The 16,178-nt window shown below is 42.0% G+C and overlaps 1 protein-coding gene across 6 annotated transcripts; it reads right to left on the bottom strand.

The window, feature by feature from the left end:
• Positions 1-445: 445 nt before the first annotated feature.
• Positions 446-15,862, bottom strand: LOC308676708 (elongin-B). Of its 6 annotated transcripts, XR_014028352.1 has the most exons (7): positions 13,916-14,034; positions 10,546-10,680; positions 8,800-8,908; positions 3,294-3,629; positions 2,200-2,322; positions 2,043-2,113; positions 446-947 (listed from the first exon to the last, which is right to left on the bottom strand). XR_014028352.1 is itself a non-coding variant. In XM_081342700.1 (4 exons), exons 1-4 carry the CDS (start codon positions 15,639-15,641, stop codon positions 3,517-3,519), a joined length of 360 nt encoding a protein of 119 aa, XP_081198826.1. In that variant the 5' UTR covers positions 15,642-15,862; the 3' UTR covers positions 3,277-3,516. The 6 variants fall into 6 exon arrangements, 3 of the variants coding, with proteins under 3 accessions (XP_081198826.1, XP_081198827.1, XP_081198825.1); XR_014028353.1 differs by having other exon boundaries at positions 2,043-2,322; XR_014028351.1 differs by lacking the exons at positions 2,043-2,113; positions 2,200-2,322.
• Positions 15,863-16,178: the final 316 nt, after the last annotated feature.

Consider the following 16,178-nt stretch of genomic DNA (forward strand, 5'->3'; position numbering starts at 1 on the left):
GTCTATCAAAAAACAGTTGCAGTCTGAACTGAGAACAAAATCATACTTTCCAAATACAATTCTGCAGAGAATAATCTACATAAAACAGCTGCCTGACTCAATTCTAGACTAAATGTGACAAAATAAAAGTTTTCATCTAAGGAAGTAGGCATAGGCTGAGTTCATGCAACATGCTTAAGCCATGGGTTTGTTGGCTTTGAAGTAATAGCTGGGTTTTGTACTAGGCAAGTTGTGGCGTACTTAGTAAACCATGTCCCAAAGATGCTTTTTCACGAGGCCACTGAATTTCCTTGTTTTTCCTTGAAGACGTTTCGCTTCTCATCCAAGAAGCTTCTTCAGCTGAGAAGCGAAAAGTCTTCGAAGAAAAACAAGGAAGTCCAGTTGCCTCTTGAAAAAGCACCTTTGGGACAACCATGACCTGGATGACTGAGAATCTCCATAGACATTTAGTAAACCATTGTTTAATGTAATGTGTGAACTAAGTCCTAAGAAATAATTACATAACAATTTCAATTATTATTTGGAGAAAAATATATACAAACTATGGCAACATAGCTGAGATCCTTAAGCATAGGTCTCATTACATAGACATAACTCGTGGTAATAAATTGTAGCTGTCCAATCAGATTATGGCTTCCCATTCTAGGGGATGTCATTTGAAAGCAAACTGTTTTCTATCAAAGTGGACCATCCCGGAAGCAAATTCACATGGCCTTCCATTGGACAGTGTGCTGTGAAAGACTGTTAGCTCCAATATAGAAAATGTTGGATACCAGGAGTCAGCATTATAAAAATAATATTGCGCTATAGGTAACTATATGAAAAATGGCCTTTATAGGTATAGGTAGGTATAGGTAGACATCTCCAGAAGAGAAAGTAAAACATATTTAAGGAAGTTCAGTCCTCTTTCACTTTTATAGTTTTCATCACTTTTATATGCTGAATACCTGTAAAGAGAGATAAGTCTGGTAAGCAGGTCAATGGATAAACTGTAACCCCATTATAATTCTCACAAAATATCAAGATTGTCTTTGTGTTTCAAGAGATTGTTGCCAGTAGACAGCAGTTCAGTTGCTGCAATGTTCACCATGCTGGTTCCTACACTGATATTGGACTACTTGTTAGGTAGGTCAAGAGATTCAGGAATAGTAGTCCAACACACATGATGAGTATCAGTTTGGAAAATTGATTTATTAGTAATACTGAGTTCAAGCACTACGGCCTGGCAGTCACAGTGATGATGCAAATAGCTTTCAGTGTAGTTTTAATTAAAATGGCCACTGTAAAGATTTTATGAAGGGAGAGGAAACGTATGCGCTACTTTGATCTCTTTGTAAAAATGGTAGTCAGTTTTTTAAAAAACCCCAAATCCTCTCAACTCATATGGTGCCCTAAAGGTGGTAGATTTATAAAGCACGACTTTTTCTGAGCTATGCTTTTAGTATTCCCCATTATTGAAAGGAAACACGAGCACTTTACAGAGTTAGGTAGCATTAAAAAAGGTAAGGTACGTTTTAACCTCCATATTCCAGATTACATTTCATCTTTTCCCATTGGTCCTTAGCCCTTAATTTAAATGTGATAAACAGCATACCTGAAATTATCCTATTTAATCTTTAACAAAGCTGTGGAATGGGCCGAGTTGCTTGCTTGATCAGAGGTGTAGCATAAGATCACTGAGTAAGCTAGACCTTTGCCAACTATACAGTACCTGGTTTATGCTCTTTTAAAAAAACATTTAGTGCCCCCTTGTGGCCACCTGCTTGCATTTATATATTCTGCCCTTTTGCTTACGAAAATTAAATGGAGGATGCCTGAAACTTAAGGAGAGCATAAACCAGCCCATTGTGTCTTCACCCACCCTTTCCATTTTTGGCACTGCTTTCTTCAGTGACGCAGGACTGCTAATGGTACGTAGTTATTTTAAACAACACAATTTCTTTCCTGTGTCAAATCTGAAATCTATTTATTTTGCATTGTCTCGTGGATATGGGTACTTTTATTCAAAAGCTAATCAGTCTCTAAAATTATTTCACACTGGCCTTGTTTGGCTGTCTAGACATCACAGTCAAAGGAAACCTGGATTTCTCCAAGCAATTTCAGGTGATGGTTTCTAAAGTTAAGAATGACAGAGACATGGCCATAAAAATGGTTATTGCTTTCACTTTAGATCCACTAGAAGAAATAACTAGCTCCTACCTTGCATCTAGACAGTGACACTACAGGAAATTACTGCTGTTGCCACCTTTTGGTTAGTCATCAGCTTTGGGGTCACAGACTAAACTCTCAACTTGCAGACTAGATCCAACTTGCTGTCTAGATCTGACAATTAGCAAAAAATAAAAGTCAGGAGAGCAAGTGAGCAACACTACAGTGAAAAAGTAGGCTTGGGTAGGCTATTGAATGCCCTCTTAAGTATTTTAATGTCAACTCCATCAGGTTCAGCCAGCACATTTAATGGCAAGCGATTGAGAGACTTGCAGTCCGAGACACGTAGAGGGCACCAGGTTGCCTATCATGAAGTAGAGCATTAACTGCACGAGTGTTGCAGTGACATGTGATTACATACAGCAGTTTCCAAGGAGCCTAATGTTACCTAAGATATGAGGAGTCTGTCTTAACCCTGACAAGCAATAAGAAATTCACATTTCCTAGTGATTTTTTTCCCTTCATATGACTACAAAAATTAGATGAGGGAATCCCAACGCAACGGAAAGTTACAGGTTGATAAAAGCTGCCTTAGAAGACTGATTCTCAGTCATCCAGGTCATGGTTGTCCCAAAGGTGCTTTTTTCCCCTTTTCTTTCAAGAGGCAACTGGACGTTGTTTTTTCTTGAAGATGCTTTTTCACTTCTTCGATGAGAAGCGAAACATTTTCAAGAAAAAACAAAGAAAGTCCAGTGGCCTCTTGAATGAAAAAAAAAGCACCTTTGGGGTTGCTTTAGAATAGACATGTCAAACTTGTGACGTCATGCAACGTATTGGAGCTTTTTCTCCATTGCTGGCAACGGGGTGGGCGCGGTTTCCTGGTGACATGTCCGGCCCGCAAACCGGCAGTTTGACACCCCTGCCTTAGAAGGTGTCGATAGCGTATTTAACTACAGGTTAGCTGTCTTTTTCTTTAAGACAGCAGGAAAGACAGTTTGACGTAAAGACATGAGCAGGATAATCGTTGCAGAAATGTTTATGGAATAATTGTCATGATATCGCCTCCTCTTTGTCCCAGGGCCATCTTTCCATTTCACTGCACAGGCATACAACGCAAGACAAGAAGGGGAAAAAAAACAGCTGACCTTTTATTATTTTCAAAACCAAAGTGAAAACAGCTCTGTCAGATGAGTGAGGATGGGCTTAGAAGGGCGACATGTAGTCTTGCTTAGAGGAAGAGGGCTAAACGCGAAACCAGGATCAGAGACAAGGGATGACGCCATATCTTTCTCCGTGTCAGATGAGGCTGGGGGAAGAGGGCTCAAGGATATCATGGGTTGTGCAGCTAACTCCAGTAGCCTCGATCTTTCACTGCACTGCTTGCTCATTAGCACTGCTACCAGAGTCCTGGGGCTTCATCACGTCTGGGAGCTCTGGGGGGCTGGAAAAGGAATCGATGCGGAGGTTCTCAAAGGCATCTTCTGAAGAGGGAGAAAGGTATGCATGAAACCATCATTTTGGAATGGTACTGTTTTATGCTACGTCACTGGCTACTATAAATCCCAAATCAAATAGGAGGATCATGAGAAAGCAATGGCAAACAAGTTGAGCACATAAACAGCTCACACCTACAGTGAGGGGAAAAAAATATCTGATTCCCTCCCTGCTGATTTTGTACGTTTGCGCACTGACAAAGAAACGATCGCTCTATAATTTTAATGGTAAGTTTAACAGCGAGAGGCAAAATAACAATGAAAAAAAAAATCCAAAAAATGCATTTAAAAAAAGTTATAAATTGATTTGCGTTTTAATGAGTGAAATAAGTATTTGACCACTTCGCAAAAACATGACTTAGTGGCAAAATCCTTGTTGGCAATCATAGAGGTCAGACATTTCTTGTAGTTGGCCACCAGGTTTGCACGCATCTCAGGAGGGATTTTGTCCCACTCCTCTTTGCAGATTCTCTCAAAGTCATTAAGGTTTCGAGGCTGACATTTGGCAGTTCAAACTTTCAGCTCCCTCCACAGATTTTCTATGGGATTAAGGTTTGGAGACTGGCTAGGCCACTCCAGGACTTAATGTGCTTCTTCTTGAGCCACTCCTTTGTTGCCTTGGCCGTGTGTTTTGGGTCACTGTCATTCTGCAATACCCATCCACGACCCATTTTCAGTGCCCTGGCTGAGGGAAGGAGATTCTCACCCAAGATTTGATGGTACATGGCCCCGTCCATCGTCCCTTTGATGTGAAGTTGTCCTGTCCCCTTAGCAGAAAAACACCCCCAAATGTTCTGTACCAGCCTGCTACCGGCCTTGCAGAAAAGGCAACCCCTTTACAGACGGCAAGAGGCTGGAATACGTCTGCCAAATTTATTACAAAAACAAACAAAACATGAAACAAGATACCGGAGCTTTGAAACTCTATCGGAGCGGTTGCTTTCAGCAAACCAGCCCTCCCCCAAACATTCCCTTTATAAAGAGTTCAGGGCGTGGCCTCTCTTTGCCTCCTTCCGAGAAGTCCCACAGCCTTCCTCTGCTTGCTCCTACTTGACTGCCTCCTGCGTCGGGCGTCCTTGAACAGGGCCAGCTGTGGGTCATCTTCATCCACACTGTCAGGCTCACACAGCTGGGTCTCCACCAGGTAGGAGGGGCCTGGCTGGGGGCTCTGCGGAGCCTCAAAGCCATCATCAGCAAGTTCTTCAACACCCCCCTCCTCCCCCTCATCTGAGTCATCCGACCCAACTGCCGAACCCACAGGCTGACCCTGAATCACAACACCAAAGCATAATGTTTCCATCTCCACGTTTGATGGTGAGGATGGTGTTCTTGGGGTCATAGCCAGCATTCCTCCTCTTCCAAACATGGCGAGTTGAGTTGATGCCAAAGAGCTTGATTTTGGTGTCATCTGACCACAACACTTTCACCCAGTTCTCTGAATCATTCAGATGTTCCATTGACAAACTTCAGACAGGCCTGTACTTGTGCTTTCTTGAGCAGGGGGACCTTGCGAGCACTGCAGGATTTCAGTCCTTCATGGCGTAGTGTGTTACCAATTGTTTTCTTGGTGACTATGGTCCCAGCTGCCTTGAGATCATTGACAAGATCCTCCCGTGTAGTTCTAGGCTGATTCCTCACCGTTCTCATGATCACTGAAAGTCCACGAGGTGAGATCTTGCATGGAGCCCCAGACCGAGGGAGATTGACAGTTATTTTGTGTTTCTTCCATTTGCGAATAATTGTACCAACCATTGTCACCTTCTCACCAAGCTGCTTGGCGATCGTCTTGTAGCCCATTCCAGCCTTGTGTAGGTCTGCAATCTTGTCCCTGACATCCTTGGACAACTCTTTGGTCTTGGCCATGGTGGAGAGTTTGGAATCTGATTGTTTCCTTCTGTGCACAGGTAACAAGCTGAGATTAGGAGCACTCCTTTTAAGAGAATGTTCCTAATCTCAGCTCATTACCTATATAAAAGACACCTGGGAGCCAAAAATCTTGCTGATAGGGGATCAAACACTTAGTTCACTCATTAAAATGCAAATCAATTTATAACTTTTTTGAAATGCGTTTTTCTGATTTTTTTTCTGTTATTCCGTCTCCCACTGTTAAAATAAACCCACCATTAAAAAATTATAGACTGATCATTTTTCCCCCCAGTGGGCAAACGTACAAAAGCAGCAGGGGATCAAATAATTTTCCCCCCTCACTGTATGGAGATGATGATGATAACTTTATTGTCACTTTGAATGTACACCAATCGGCATACATCAAAATGAAATTTCATTGCCTACAGCTCTCAAAGGGTCACCACCTCCAATATATACTCCTTGTTCGTGGCCCGCTCAAATTTCACATTGTCCATTTTAGTCTCTAGGGAGTGAACGATGGCAAACAGGACAGATGGAAATGGGGCTCCATGTGGATTAGCCCTCAAGTTAGCTTGTATTCTGACAACCTCGCCTTCTTTCCTTTTTTTGGTAGGTGGTAGGTCTTATCTGGGATGACAATGAAGAGGCGAAGGCTCTGGTGGACTGGTGCAACAAAAGTAACCGGCTTCAGAAGCAGCATATAACCATTTTATTTCTACACCAGGGGTAGGCAACCTCGGCTCTTTTATGACTCCTGGACTTCAACTCCCAGAATTCCTGAGTCAGCTATGCTGACTCAGGAATTCTGGGAGTTGAAGTCCAGGAGTCATAAAAGAGCCGAGGTTGCCTACCCCTGTTCTACACCATTCACACTGATGAAGCCACATTCGGAATACTGCATCCAGTTCTGGTCACCATAATGTAAAAAAGACGCTGGGGCCCTAGAAAGTGTGCAGAGAAGAGCAACAAAGGTGATTACGGGTCTGGAGGCTAAATTCTATGAAAAATGGCTGAAGGAACTAGCTGTTATTAAGCTTAACACAAGAAGCATTCTAATATTTGAAGGGTTGCCACAGGGAAGAGGTGCTTTCTCCGCAGCACTTGAGGGTAGAAGCCGTGATCCAACCTGCAAATGAGCAGGAATTTCCTGGCAATGAGAACGATTAAGCAGTGGCCTAGTTTGCTTTCTGGAGTTGTGAGTGCTCCATCATTGGAGGTTTTTAAGAAAAGACTGGGCAACCATTTGTCCAAAATTGTTTGAGGTTCCTCCCTTGGGTAGTAGGTAGGACTAGAAGACCTCCAAGGTCACTATCAACCCTAGGATTCTATGATACGTGGATGTAAGTAATATTATTAATATCCTTTCTTTTGGTTGCCTGCAAACCTAGGGGAAAAAGTTGTTATCCCTGAGGCAACCCTATTTGCTTTCGTTCTCTATAACTACATGATTTTTTTTAAAAAACCAGTGGCTTGTTTCCCAGCTGAGATAAAATTTATTTAATCGCTATATTTATGCCCATCTTTCTGCCAAAATCGACAGTCCAGGCAGCTAAAATTATGAATAAAAATAAATGAGGTAGGTAGGACTTTGGTGTGTTAAGTATTAAGTGGATGAATTCAATGGGTATTTATACTGCTCTACTTTTAATAGTGCTTTGTAAGGGTGTGCAAAATATGTTGCATTTCAAACACTTCAAGTTTGAAAGAACCCATTTTCAAGCTCAACAGCTTGAAATGTTCCAGCCATTCAGCAGTGTTCTGTATTCCCAATAACCAATTTTGAGCTCAAAATAGTAATATAAACTTGAAATAGAGTTAAGAGGCAACAGAGTTAAGGGGATATATTCGCTGCTTTGAGTTATTTGTAAAAATAATAAAGGCAGGATATAAATAAATAAATACATTTTCAAAGTGACCCAAATAATTGATTTCCATCTCTTTAACAATGATTTTGAGTTCAAAACATTATTCTATTTATTCACTAAAGGCCTGTCAAAATAAAATTGATTTTTCCGAAAGGGATACCCACATGGTTAACAATATGGGGGCCATCATGACTTAATATGGCTTTATAGGTTACAACCAACTCTTCCAATTGATTTGTGGAGGGGGGAGGAAGACACACACAGAGGTGGTGTTTTAATAAAATCTCTCTATCATCAATCGTGACTACAGTTAGCAGCTGGATTCTGGACCACCTGAAGATTCCAAATGTTTTATAAAAGCAACCTCGCACAGGGCATTTTACAATAATTCACATTATTGTAGCTGAGCAGCTTACAGTCCAGTGAGAGACACGTTAAAATTCATCAGCTTGTTGCTTTGATGACATCTCACTCTCGTGCTTAAGGGATTCTGGGTTGTCTAGTCTGTTTTTGAGAATTTAAGTCTCTGGAACAGGATTAGACCACTGGGAGCTGTATTTTTTTATGTGAGGAGTAAAAGGAGTGCAGCTAATGAAGCAATTATGTAAAAATGGCTGGGATGATCGTTCCCCCCCCCCCTTTCTGAAAAGTACAAGATTTTATAGGTAGTCGTCAACTTCCAACTATTCGTTTAACAACTGTTTGAAGTTACAATAGCACTGCAAAAAGTGATTCAGGCTCAGTCTTCACACTTAAAACCATTGTAGCATCCATGAAGTCACATGATCAAATTCTGGGCACTTGGCAACCAGCATGAATTTATGATGGTTGCAGCATCCTGGGGTCACGTGATCGCCCTTTGCAACCTTTGTAGGGGGTTTCTGATAGGCAAAGTTCTTGGGGGAAGCTGGATTCACTTATCAACAATTCACTTAATGGCTACGGCAAAAAAGGTCATACATTCAGGTATGACTCAATTAATGACTGTATTACTTAGTGACAGAAATCCCTGCCCCACCTGTGGTCATAAATTGAGGACTAGCTGTATTTTAAAAACTACCTTAAGCCTGTTTCAAGGCTTCTACTATAGTTTGTGCATATTTCTTGCCTCAGTGCAAAATGGTAGACATCTATGTTGCCAATTTTCAGCATGATTAGTTAGCCAATGATTGGGAACTCCTGGACCAGATTTGGCTCTAAGATGGCAGGTGCTAAAAGCTCTACATGGCTTGCGTGTGGCATTACGCCATTGCAAGTGGATCTTTTCAAAGAGAGCATCCCAGGCACAGAATATTCCTCAAAGGCAAATTTGGTCAACTCCCTTAGGTTATCGGTATAAACCACTTCATTATCTTAGGCTCTGAATCTTCAATGACAATGTTGTGTTTCTTTGGTTTCAAGAAGCACGCAACAACTTCACTCACCACTGGCTCTGAAGGCCAAGCCGACTGTTGCTGGGGCCTGTGGCCGTGCTGTCTGACTAGTGAAGCCGCAGTCTCCAAGAGTTTTGCTATCATCCAGCAGCTGATCATCCTGAAAAATGGAGTAATTTGCACCAGAATGCAAGAGAAGTCTCTTTTAAAAAAAAATCAGGTAATCAGGAACTACTACTACTTAGAAGAGTAATTAAAACCAGGAAATTAGGCAACTAGACTGCAGGTTCTTTAGGATATGGTTTAACTGTCCTATGCATATCAAATTGCCATAGAGTTGAGGGTAAAGGATAGAATACAGGTAATTCTCGACTTATAACAGGTCATTTAGTGACCATTCAAAGTTACAGCAGCACTGGAAAAAGTGACTTATCACCATTTTTCAGTTACCACTGCTATAGCATCCCTATGATTAAGTGATCAAAATTCAGATGCTTGGCAACTTGTTCAAACTTATGACCACTGCTATGTCCCAAGATCATGTGATCACCTTTTGCAACCTTTTGACAAAGTCAATGGGGAAGCAGATTCACTTAACAACTGGGTTACTAACTTTATCAACTGCAGGGATTCACTTAACAATTGTGGCAAGAAAGGTTGTAAAATGGGGTCAAAACTCACTTAACAACAGAAATTTTGGGCTCAATTGTGGTTGCAAGTTGAGGAATATCTGTAGTAAGGAGTCTGTATTACCCACCCCCCCCACTAAAACTGTTCTACTTACAAACCAGTATACACTGGAAACCATTTGCTATCTCCCTTTTTGATTCTATTTCTGATCTTATTTAAAAAATGAAGTATGAGGTTAGGGCTCCAATTCTAAGGATTCTTTAATCCCTAATTTTCCAGGGCATGCTGAAAAACAGTTTCTTAGATGGGACAAAGGACTAGGTGTGTGATGAACCAATTGCATTGGTATACCTGACACAACTCTGTGGATTGTTAATTGCTTGAGGTTTTACATGGATATTGTTTGATGGCTGGTTATGAATTTATTCCACCAAAGAGATACCCAGGTGTCTACTGTATAGGATTTTTAAGCAGCATATGAAGATCAGAAAATTAGAGAGGGCTACTTCCAACACTAAAACAAAGATATACTGCATACAGCTGCACGTCAAGGCCCTAGATGTACTTCCCAAACTACTCAGTACACAGATAAGGACCAGAAAAATCCAGAAGCCTAAGAGGTATCTTCTTCCCCTGAATAGTGGGGATTCCAAAAGACCATCAGAATCAGCTAATGACTGATTTGTTCCTTCTAATCTGGTTCAGACCAAGCAGTGGGGAAAAAAAGGCAGATCTCCTGGAAATTCTATAGGCTAAAAATTGGGATTTCTGGGTGCTGCAGACTTAAGTATTTACAGGACATATATGGTCACTTGTTACATATGATGATGTTAGGCACCTCATAACAATCCATTAAAAAAAATTAAAAACAAAAATATTCTTCCCACACGTACCAACCTATTATCCTTACAGCTCAACTGTTATTCTAACCCAATGCTTAGGGGAAGAGCCAGGTGTTCATAGACCTCTGGAAAGTTAACAGGGTAAGATCTCAGATGAGAGTTTCTCCTAAGAGCAGCAGTTTAGTTAGACTAAAAAAATGGATGTAATAAATGGTCAAAGAGAGTACTTGTATACCAACCTAGTAAACAGCAGGCCCTGGTGTAATGCTGTAATTTATTAGAAGAGTCCCAAAATACAGTACTTTCTATAATAAACTCCTCATACCTTGTATAATCTCTGTTCTTCTGGAGGCCTCTTAAGAATCCCCTCCACAATTCTTTTCAGCTCATACACTGTACTGGACTCCTTGGCGTCTGTGAAGATAGTTGTCTTGTGACGTCGGATCATTAGAAAGACATCCTGTTGGGCAAAAGACCGGTTCATAATATTAGGTGATCTGTAGCATTCTTAGTTTTATCCAGACAAGCCATCACTAACAATAATGATAATGACATTGTTTTATACAAGGTTCCATGGGAAAACTACAATTTGGTATGTAGGACTGACAATTATTCTCCAAAGTATAAAATACAAAGTACGGTAAAATCTATGTTTTACAGAACAATTGAGAGGAATTATTACCAGGTGTTTGCTACATCCACATTTACGTAATAAACATAAAATATATGTATTCTGTTCAGATTGATTTGCCAAGTCCACTGTTTGAAAAAGTGGTCTAAATTCAGATTTTGTTGTTGCTTCTGAGGTCTTCTAAGGGTAAGCCAATTGAGATTTGCTATAAATAAAACAGCAGTGGTTAACAATTGTATACTAAAATTAGCACTATCATTTACCACCAGGTTAACACCTTAGAATCCTGAGGTTGTAATAAATGTAATCCTTCTTCAGGCATTCCCAAGGGTGACACCATTGAACAACTATTTTCACAATATACTACAATCCTATCTCTCATGCTTGCCATCTAATAACCATGTGACTAGTTCTTATGGCCTACTTTAAGGCTCAGGTGAGTTTTTACAGATGCAGGTAGTCTCTCTGTTAAACCACATACAGAGAATTACAACTGTCTTCTCCAGACAGAACCCAGGACCATAAATGACTATGGCAAAATGTTCCTCTCTATGTAGATATGCAGCTGGGCATATTAGCAAAAACCAACAGAAGGCACTCCAAGTAGTCAATGCTACCAGACTCTCCACAGATACCAAAGATAATATATAACATATTAGATCTTAATTGGTTAAGTATACTGGGCAAACCCAATTAATTCATTTGTTAAACAAACCTTGGCTTACTACAATTTGTGAATCTAACAAGACACACCCTGGCAGGGGAACCACAGGTGCTAGATCTTCCAAATTGATTTAGAGAATTCAAGCTTCCTGAGCCTGGTAATCTTCATATGTCTTGGCCGATAATTCCCATTGTTCATGGCCAGTAGGAAAAACAACAGAATGGGTAGGCATTGTAGTCCAGTATATCGAGATAGCACTAATTTGGGAAAAGCTCTGGCAAAGCAATGGTTCAGTTCTCATATATAATGAAAACCCATATTAACAACTCTGATCCTCACATCTGCATGATTCCCCAAACTATTATTTTATGGGGGTTTTGTCCTATTTCAGAAGTTATTCAAAATTCTTTTACTTGTGGTAAAAATCTCAGAGTTAGTTTAGATACTTGCCCATTTACAATGCAAAAATCCTGGCAACCTAACTTCTCTTCATCATAAAGGATAAGCTTCCTTAGCTAACATTTAAGTCGCCCTATTTTACAGAAACCAAGTTTTTGATTCACTCCTTAGGCTCAGACATTGAACTGGAGAGAGGCAGATTCAATCCAGCCTAAGCCAGGAAAGCGGTGTAGTTGATTTTGGTTTGTAAATGCCTCCCAATCCCTGCTACTTCACAAGTTTGTTGTAGGAGGAAAAACAGGTAGGCTATAGAGATGAGATGTGATGTAGAGAGCCACTTTGGTCTAGAAACTATGAATTCTACTACTACCTTAGGCATGAAGGCCAGATGGGTGACTTTGGGCCAGTCGCTTTCAGTCAACTGACAAGTTGTTGTTGGAAGAAAATAGGAAGATAAAGAAGTATTAGGTATGTTACCTGTCTTGAGTTATTTATAAAAATAATAAAGGTGAAAATTAATATGGTGAGGAAAGGCAGGATACAGATTAAATCATATCCAAAATCGTGACATTAGGGTTTATGTATCTAGTAGGCCATAACAGAGCCCAAGCTCAAATTCCTCCTCAGACAGGATATTCATAGGTAACTTTAGATGAGTCTCTTACACTTTCAGTCTTAATATATGTATATGTTTACTTCTGTTCAATTGTGTCTGATTCTTAGAAACTGCTTGGATAGATCCCTATATGTCATTGCCTCTTTTCTAGGGCCGAAAGAGTAATCAGCCCAAGGTCACCCAGTTTCTTATATAACTTTCATTGTTTTATCAATGTATAAAATACAAAGAAAAATAAAAATAGGAAATTAAGGGAAGAAAAAAGAAAGGGGGAAAAACTGAGGGAAGAAAAAGGAGTTGACTTATGACTCTTTTTAGCACAGTACAAGACAACATTACAACCTCAACTTTTTACTTTTACAGATTAGTATATAACTAGCCATATAAGGGACGCGGTGGCTTAGTGGGTTAGGACGCTAAGCTCGTTGATCAGAAGGTCGGCAGTTTGGCGGGTCAAATCCCGAGTCCCGCGTAACAGAGTGAGCGCCTGTTACTTGTCCCAGCTTCTGCCAACCTAGCAGTTCGAAAGCACATAAAAATGCAAGTAGAAAAATAGGGACCACTACGGTGGGAAGATAACAGTGTTCCGCGCGCCTTTGGCGTCTAGTCATGCCGGCCACATGACCACAGAGACGTCCTCGGACAAGCGCTGGCTCTTCGGCTTTGAAACGGAGATGAGCACTGGCCCCTAGAGCCGGAAACGACTAGCACGCATGTGCGGGGGAACCTTTACCTTTAACTATATAACTAGCCATTTCTAGAACACCAAATCTATCCAATCGGCAAAACCAAAGTCAAAATTTCATTTTTTTCATCACAAGCACAAAATCCAGAACTGATATCCAAATAAAAAACATAAATATATTCTCCTCTTTGAATATAACAATCAATTCAACCATTACTGCTTTCTCTTCCTGGCTACTGAAATAATGTTTTGCACTTAATAATCTTTATAAGCTATCACCATTTAGATTAACAAAATTCCCTGTATTCTTTCAGATTCTTTAACCTTAAAGGGAAAAATTTCCCCCCATCCATTTAAAAAAAACCAAAGCTTTTATTTAAAAACATTTCTAAAATTAAAACATTCTAATACATCTTTTTTTTAACTTCCTCTTAATATACGTACTTTAAAGCAGGGGTCCCCAAACTCTGGTTGGGTCCATGGCATGCCAGCAATTGGGCCGCACAAACAAGCAAAGCCCCATCTGTGGGATGTAGGCAGCACACAAAACCACGTGTTCTCCGGTCCGTGGAAAAACCTTTCTCCACAGAAGCAGTCCCCAGTGCCCAAAAGGTTGGGGACCTCTGCTTTAAAGTTTTCTTTCAGACCAATAAAATCACAACTCCAATTAACTCATTAAATTTAGATTACTGCAAGTTACCTTCATAGAATATTTTTCTTCTTCTTGTATACATCCTTTTCAAAACTCTAGATAAACAGTAATGGTGCTTTGGCCACTTATCAAAGACTCAACCCAATCCACTTGTCTGTTTACATATTTTTGTTTACACTTCCCCCAATGCCAGGGGCCAGCTCACCAAGGGATGATGGGAGTTGAAGTCCAAAGGTTCTGGAGAGCATCTTAGGGTAAAAGTCAAAAACTAGAAAACTGACCAGGCTCAATTGTTGGAGGTGGTGGCTTCTGGTTTCATGTAGCCTTTTTGTACCCTTGAGAGTAAAAGTACCTAGAAGTTTAGAGTTATGTTTGCAACACTGTAAGAGCCAATTGCAATGTATGGCAGTGAAAGTTGGACCATAAGAAAGGCTGAGCGCCAAAGAATCGAGGCCTTTGAACTATGGTGCTGGAGAAGACTCCTGCGAGTCCCTTGGACTGCAACATGATCAAACCGGTCAGTCCTAGAGGAGATCAACCCTGCCTGCTCTTTAGAAGGCCAGATCCTGAAGTTGAAACTCAAATACTTTGGCCACCTATTGAGAAGGAAGGACTCACTGGAGAAGAGCCTAATGCTGGGAAAGATTGAGGGCAATAGAAGAAGGGGACGACAGAGAATGAGGTGGCTGGATGGAGTCACTGAAGCAGTAGGCGTGAGCTTAGATGGACTCCAGAAGATGGTAGAGGACAGGAAGGCCTGGAGGAACGTTGTCCATAGGGTCACGATGGGTCGGACACGACTAACAACAGCTAACAACAACAACAAGAGCCAATTTGGTTTACTAGGTAGAGTTTGGTATAGTGGGTACTTTTTACCCGGAAGTTTTTTTGCACACCGAAGAACAAGTTTTTTCCTATACTTTTCCTTTTGCCCAAACAAAGCAGCCCGGATGCAAAAGCATTCAAAAGCCTCTCTTAACTTCCTGGGAGATCAAGCCTTCCAAGCTTAAACTTCTCCTCTTTCAAACCAAGGTCTGTTCTGCGTGCCTTTGAAAAAGCCGCCCACCAACGCTTGAACCAAACGAACGAAGAGACAAGACGAGTTGCGAGGAATCACAAAACGACTTGCAAAAGGAAGAACGAGGCAGCGTCTTGGAAGTCTGTGGAGGTGTGTGTGTGTGTGTGTGTCGGGGGGGCCCGTCGTCGTCAAGACAGCCCAGCCTCACCAACAGCACCGGGATAGACCTCGCCTTCCTTCCTTCCTTCCTTCCTTCCTTCCTTCCTTCCTTCCTTCCTTCCTTCCGTAAAACTTCCGAGCTGCTTCTGCCCCGCAACCCTAACTCTACTCGGGAGCTTACCTGGCAGGGCTGTTGGGACGATAAAAGCGGACTGGATGGCCCGAGGCAGAACCAGAGGAAAACCCGATTAAACCGTCGGGGGCGGAGCGGGGTGGGTGGGTAGGAAAGAAAGCCCGAAGGAAGCAAACCACCAGGAAAAAGCCGCCTCTTCTGGGGCGTCGGGAAAAGGGCTGCGCGGAGAGGAGACCCGGACCGCGTCCGCACAAAACGGAGCCGGGGAAGAGATGAGAAATGGGGGTGGGGGGTGAACGAGGAGCATCCCATAGAAGGGCGGAGGGGGGGGGAAGAGAAAGGAAGGGAAGGGAGCGAGGACGGTGGTTCCAGGAGGGTGGCGGTCGCTCTTGTCTTCCCGCTGCTACTATTTCAGGCCCGGCCCCGCTCCCGCAGGCGGCTGGCTGCCCTTCCCGACTTACCATCTCTGCAGATGCAGCCTCGGCCCAGACCCCCCAGAGAGGAAAAAGCAGCAAAACCCCCGGTTTCCCAACATGCACTGCAAGCTCGGTATAACCCAACCCGGTTTAGTGGGGGTTGGTGGGTGGGGAAGAGGAAGGGGGAAAAAAAGAGCACCGTGGCGCATGCGCCCCGTTCGAGACTCGCCTTACGGCTTTCGGTCGGAAAAAACAACAACACCCCACAATCATAGATAGAAGTAACTCGCGGAAGGAGCCGCCGGAAGAAAAAGACGGCGCAAACGACACGGAAGCGCTCGCGGCCATCTTGGGAGAGGCATCTGGAAGTCTCGTCGGTTTGGGAAGGTCATCGCGGCTGAAAAGCAGCGCCAGTGCTTTCTTTCGTGACTCGGCTGCTCTCTATGGTCGCTTCCGTTTGAATGCGGAAGTTAAAACTGTCTTCGGGGTTGTTGTTTTTTAAAAAAAATGTCAGGAGTTGTTTCTGGGGAGACCTTTAATGTTTTTTGTATGTGCTTAACACTGAGTCTTGGCGAGAATTCCCTT

The sequence above is a fragment of the Vipera berus genome, assembly GCF_964194415.1.
Source record: "Vipera berus genome assembly, chromosome: W".
NCBI lineage: Eukaryota > Metazoa > Chordata > Lepidosauria > Squamata > Viperidae > Vipera > Vipera berus.

Excerpts from the sequence above, each read along its gene's own strand:
- LOC308676708 (XM_081342699.1), bottom strand. Across the intron at positions 8,909-10,545 it reads AAGAACAGAGATTATACAAG|GATGATCAGCTGCTGGATGA; the intron begins GTATGAGGAGTT and ends TCCATTTTTCAG. Across the intron at positions 3,630-8,799 it reads CTTGGCCTTCAGAGCCAGTG|AAGATGCCTTTGAGAACCTC; the intron begins GTGAGTGAAGTT and ends CTCCCTCTTCAG.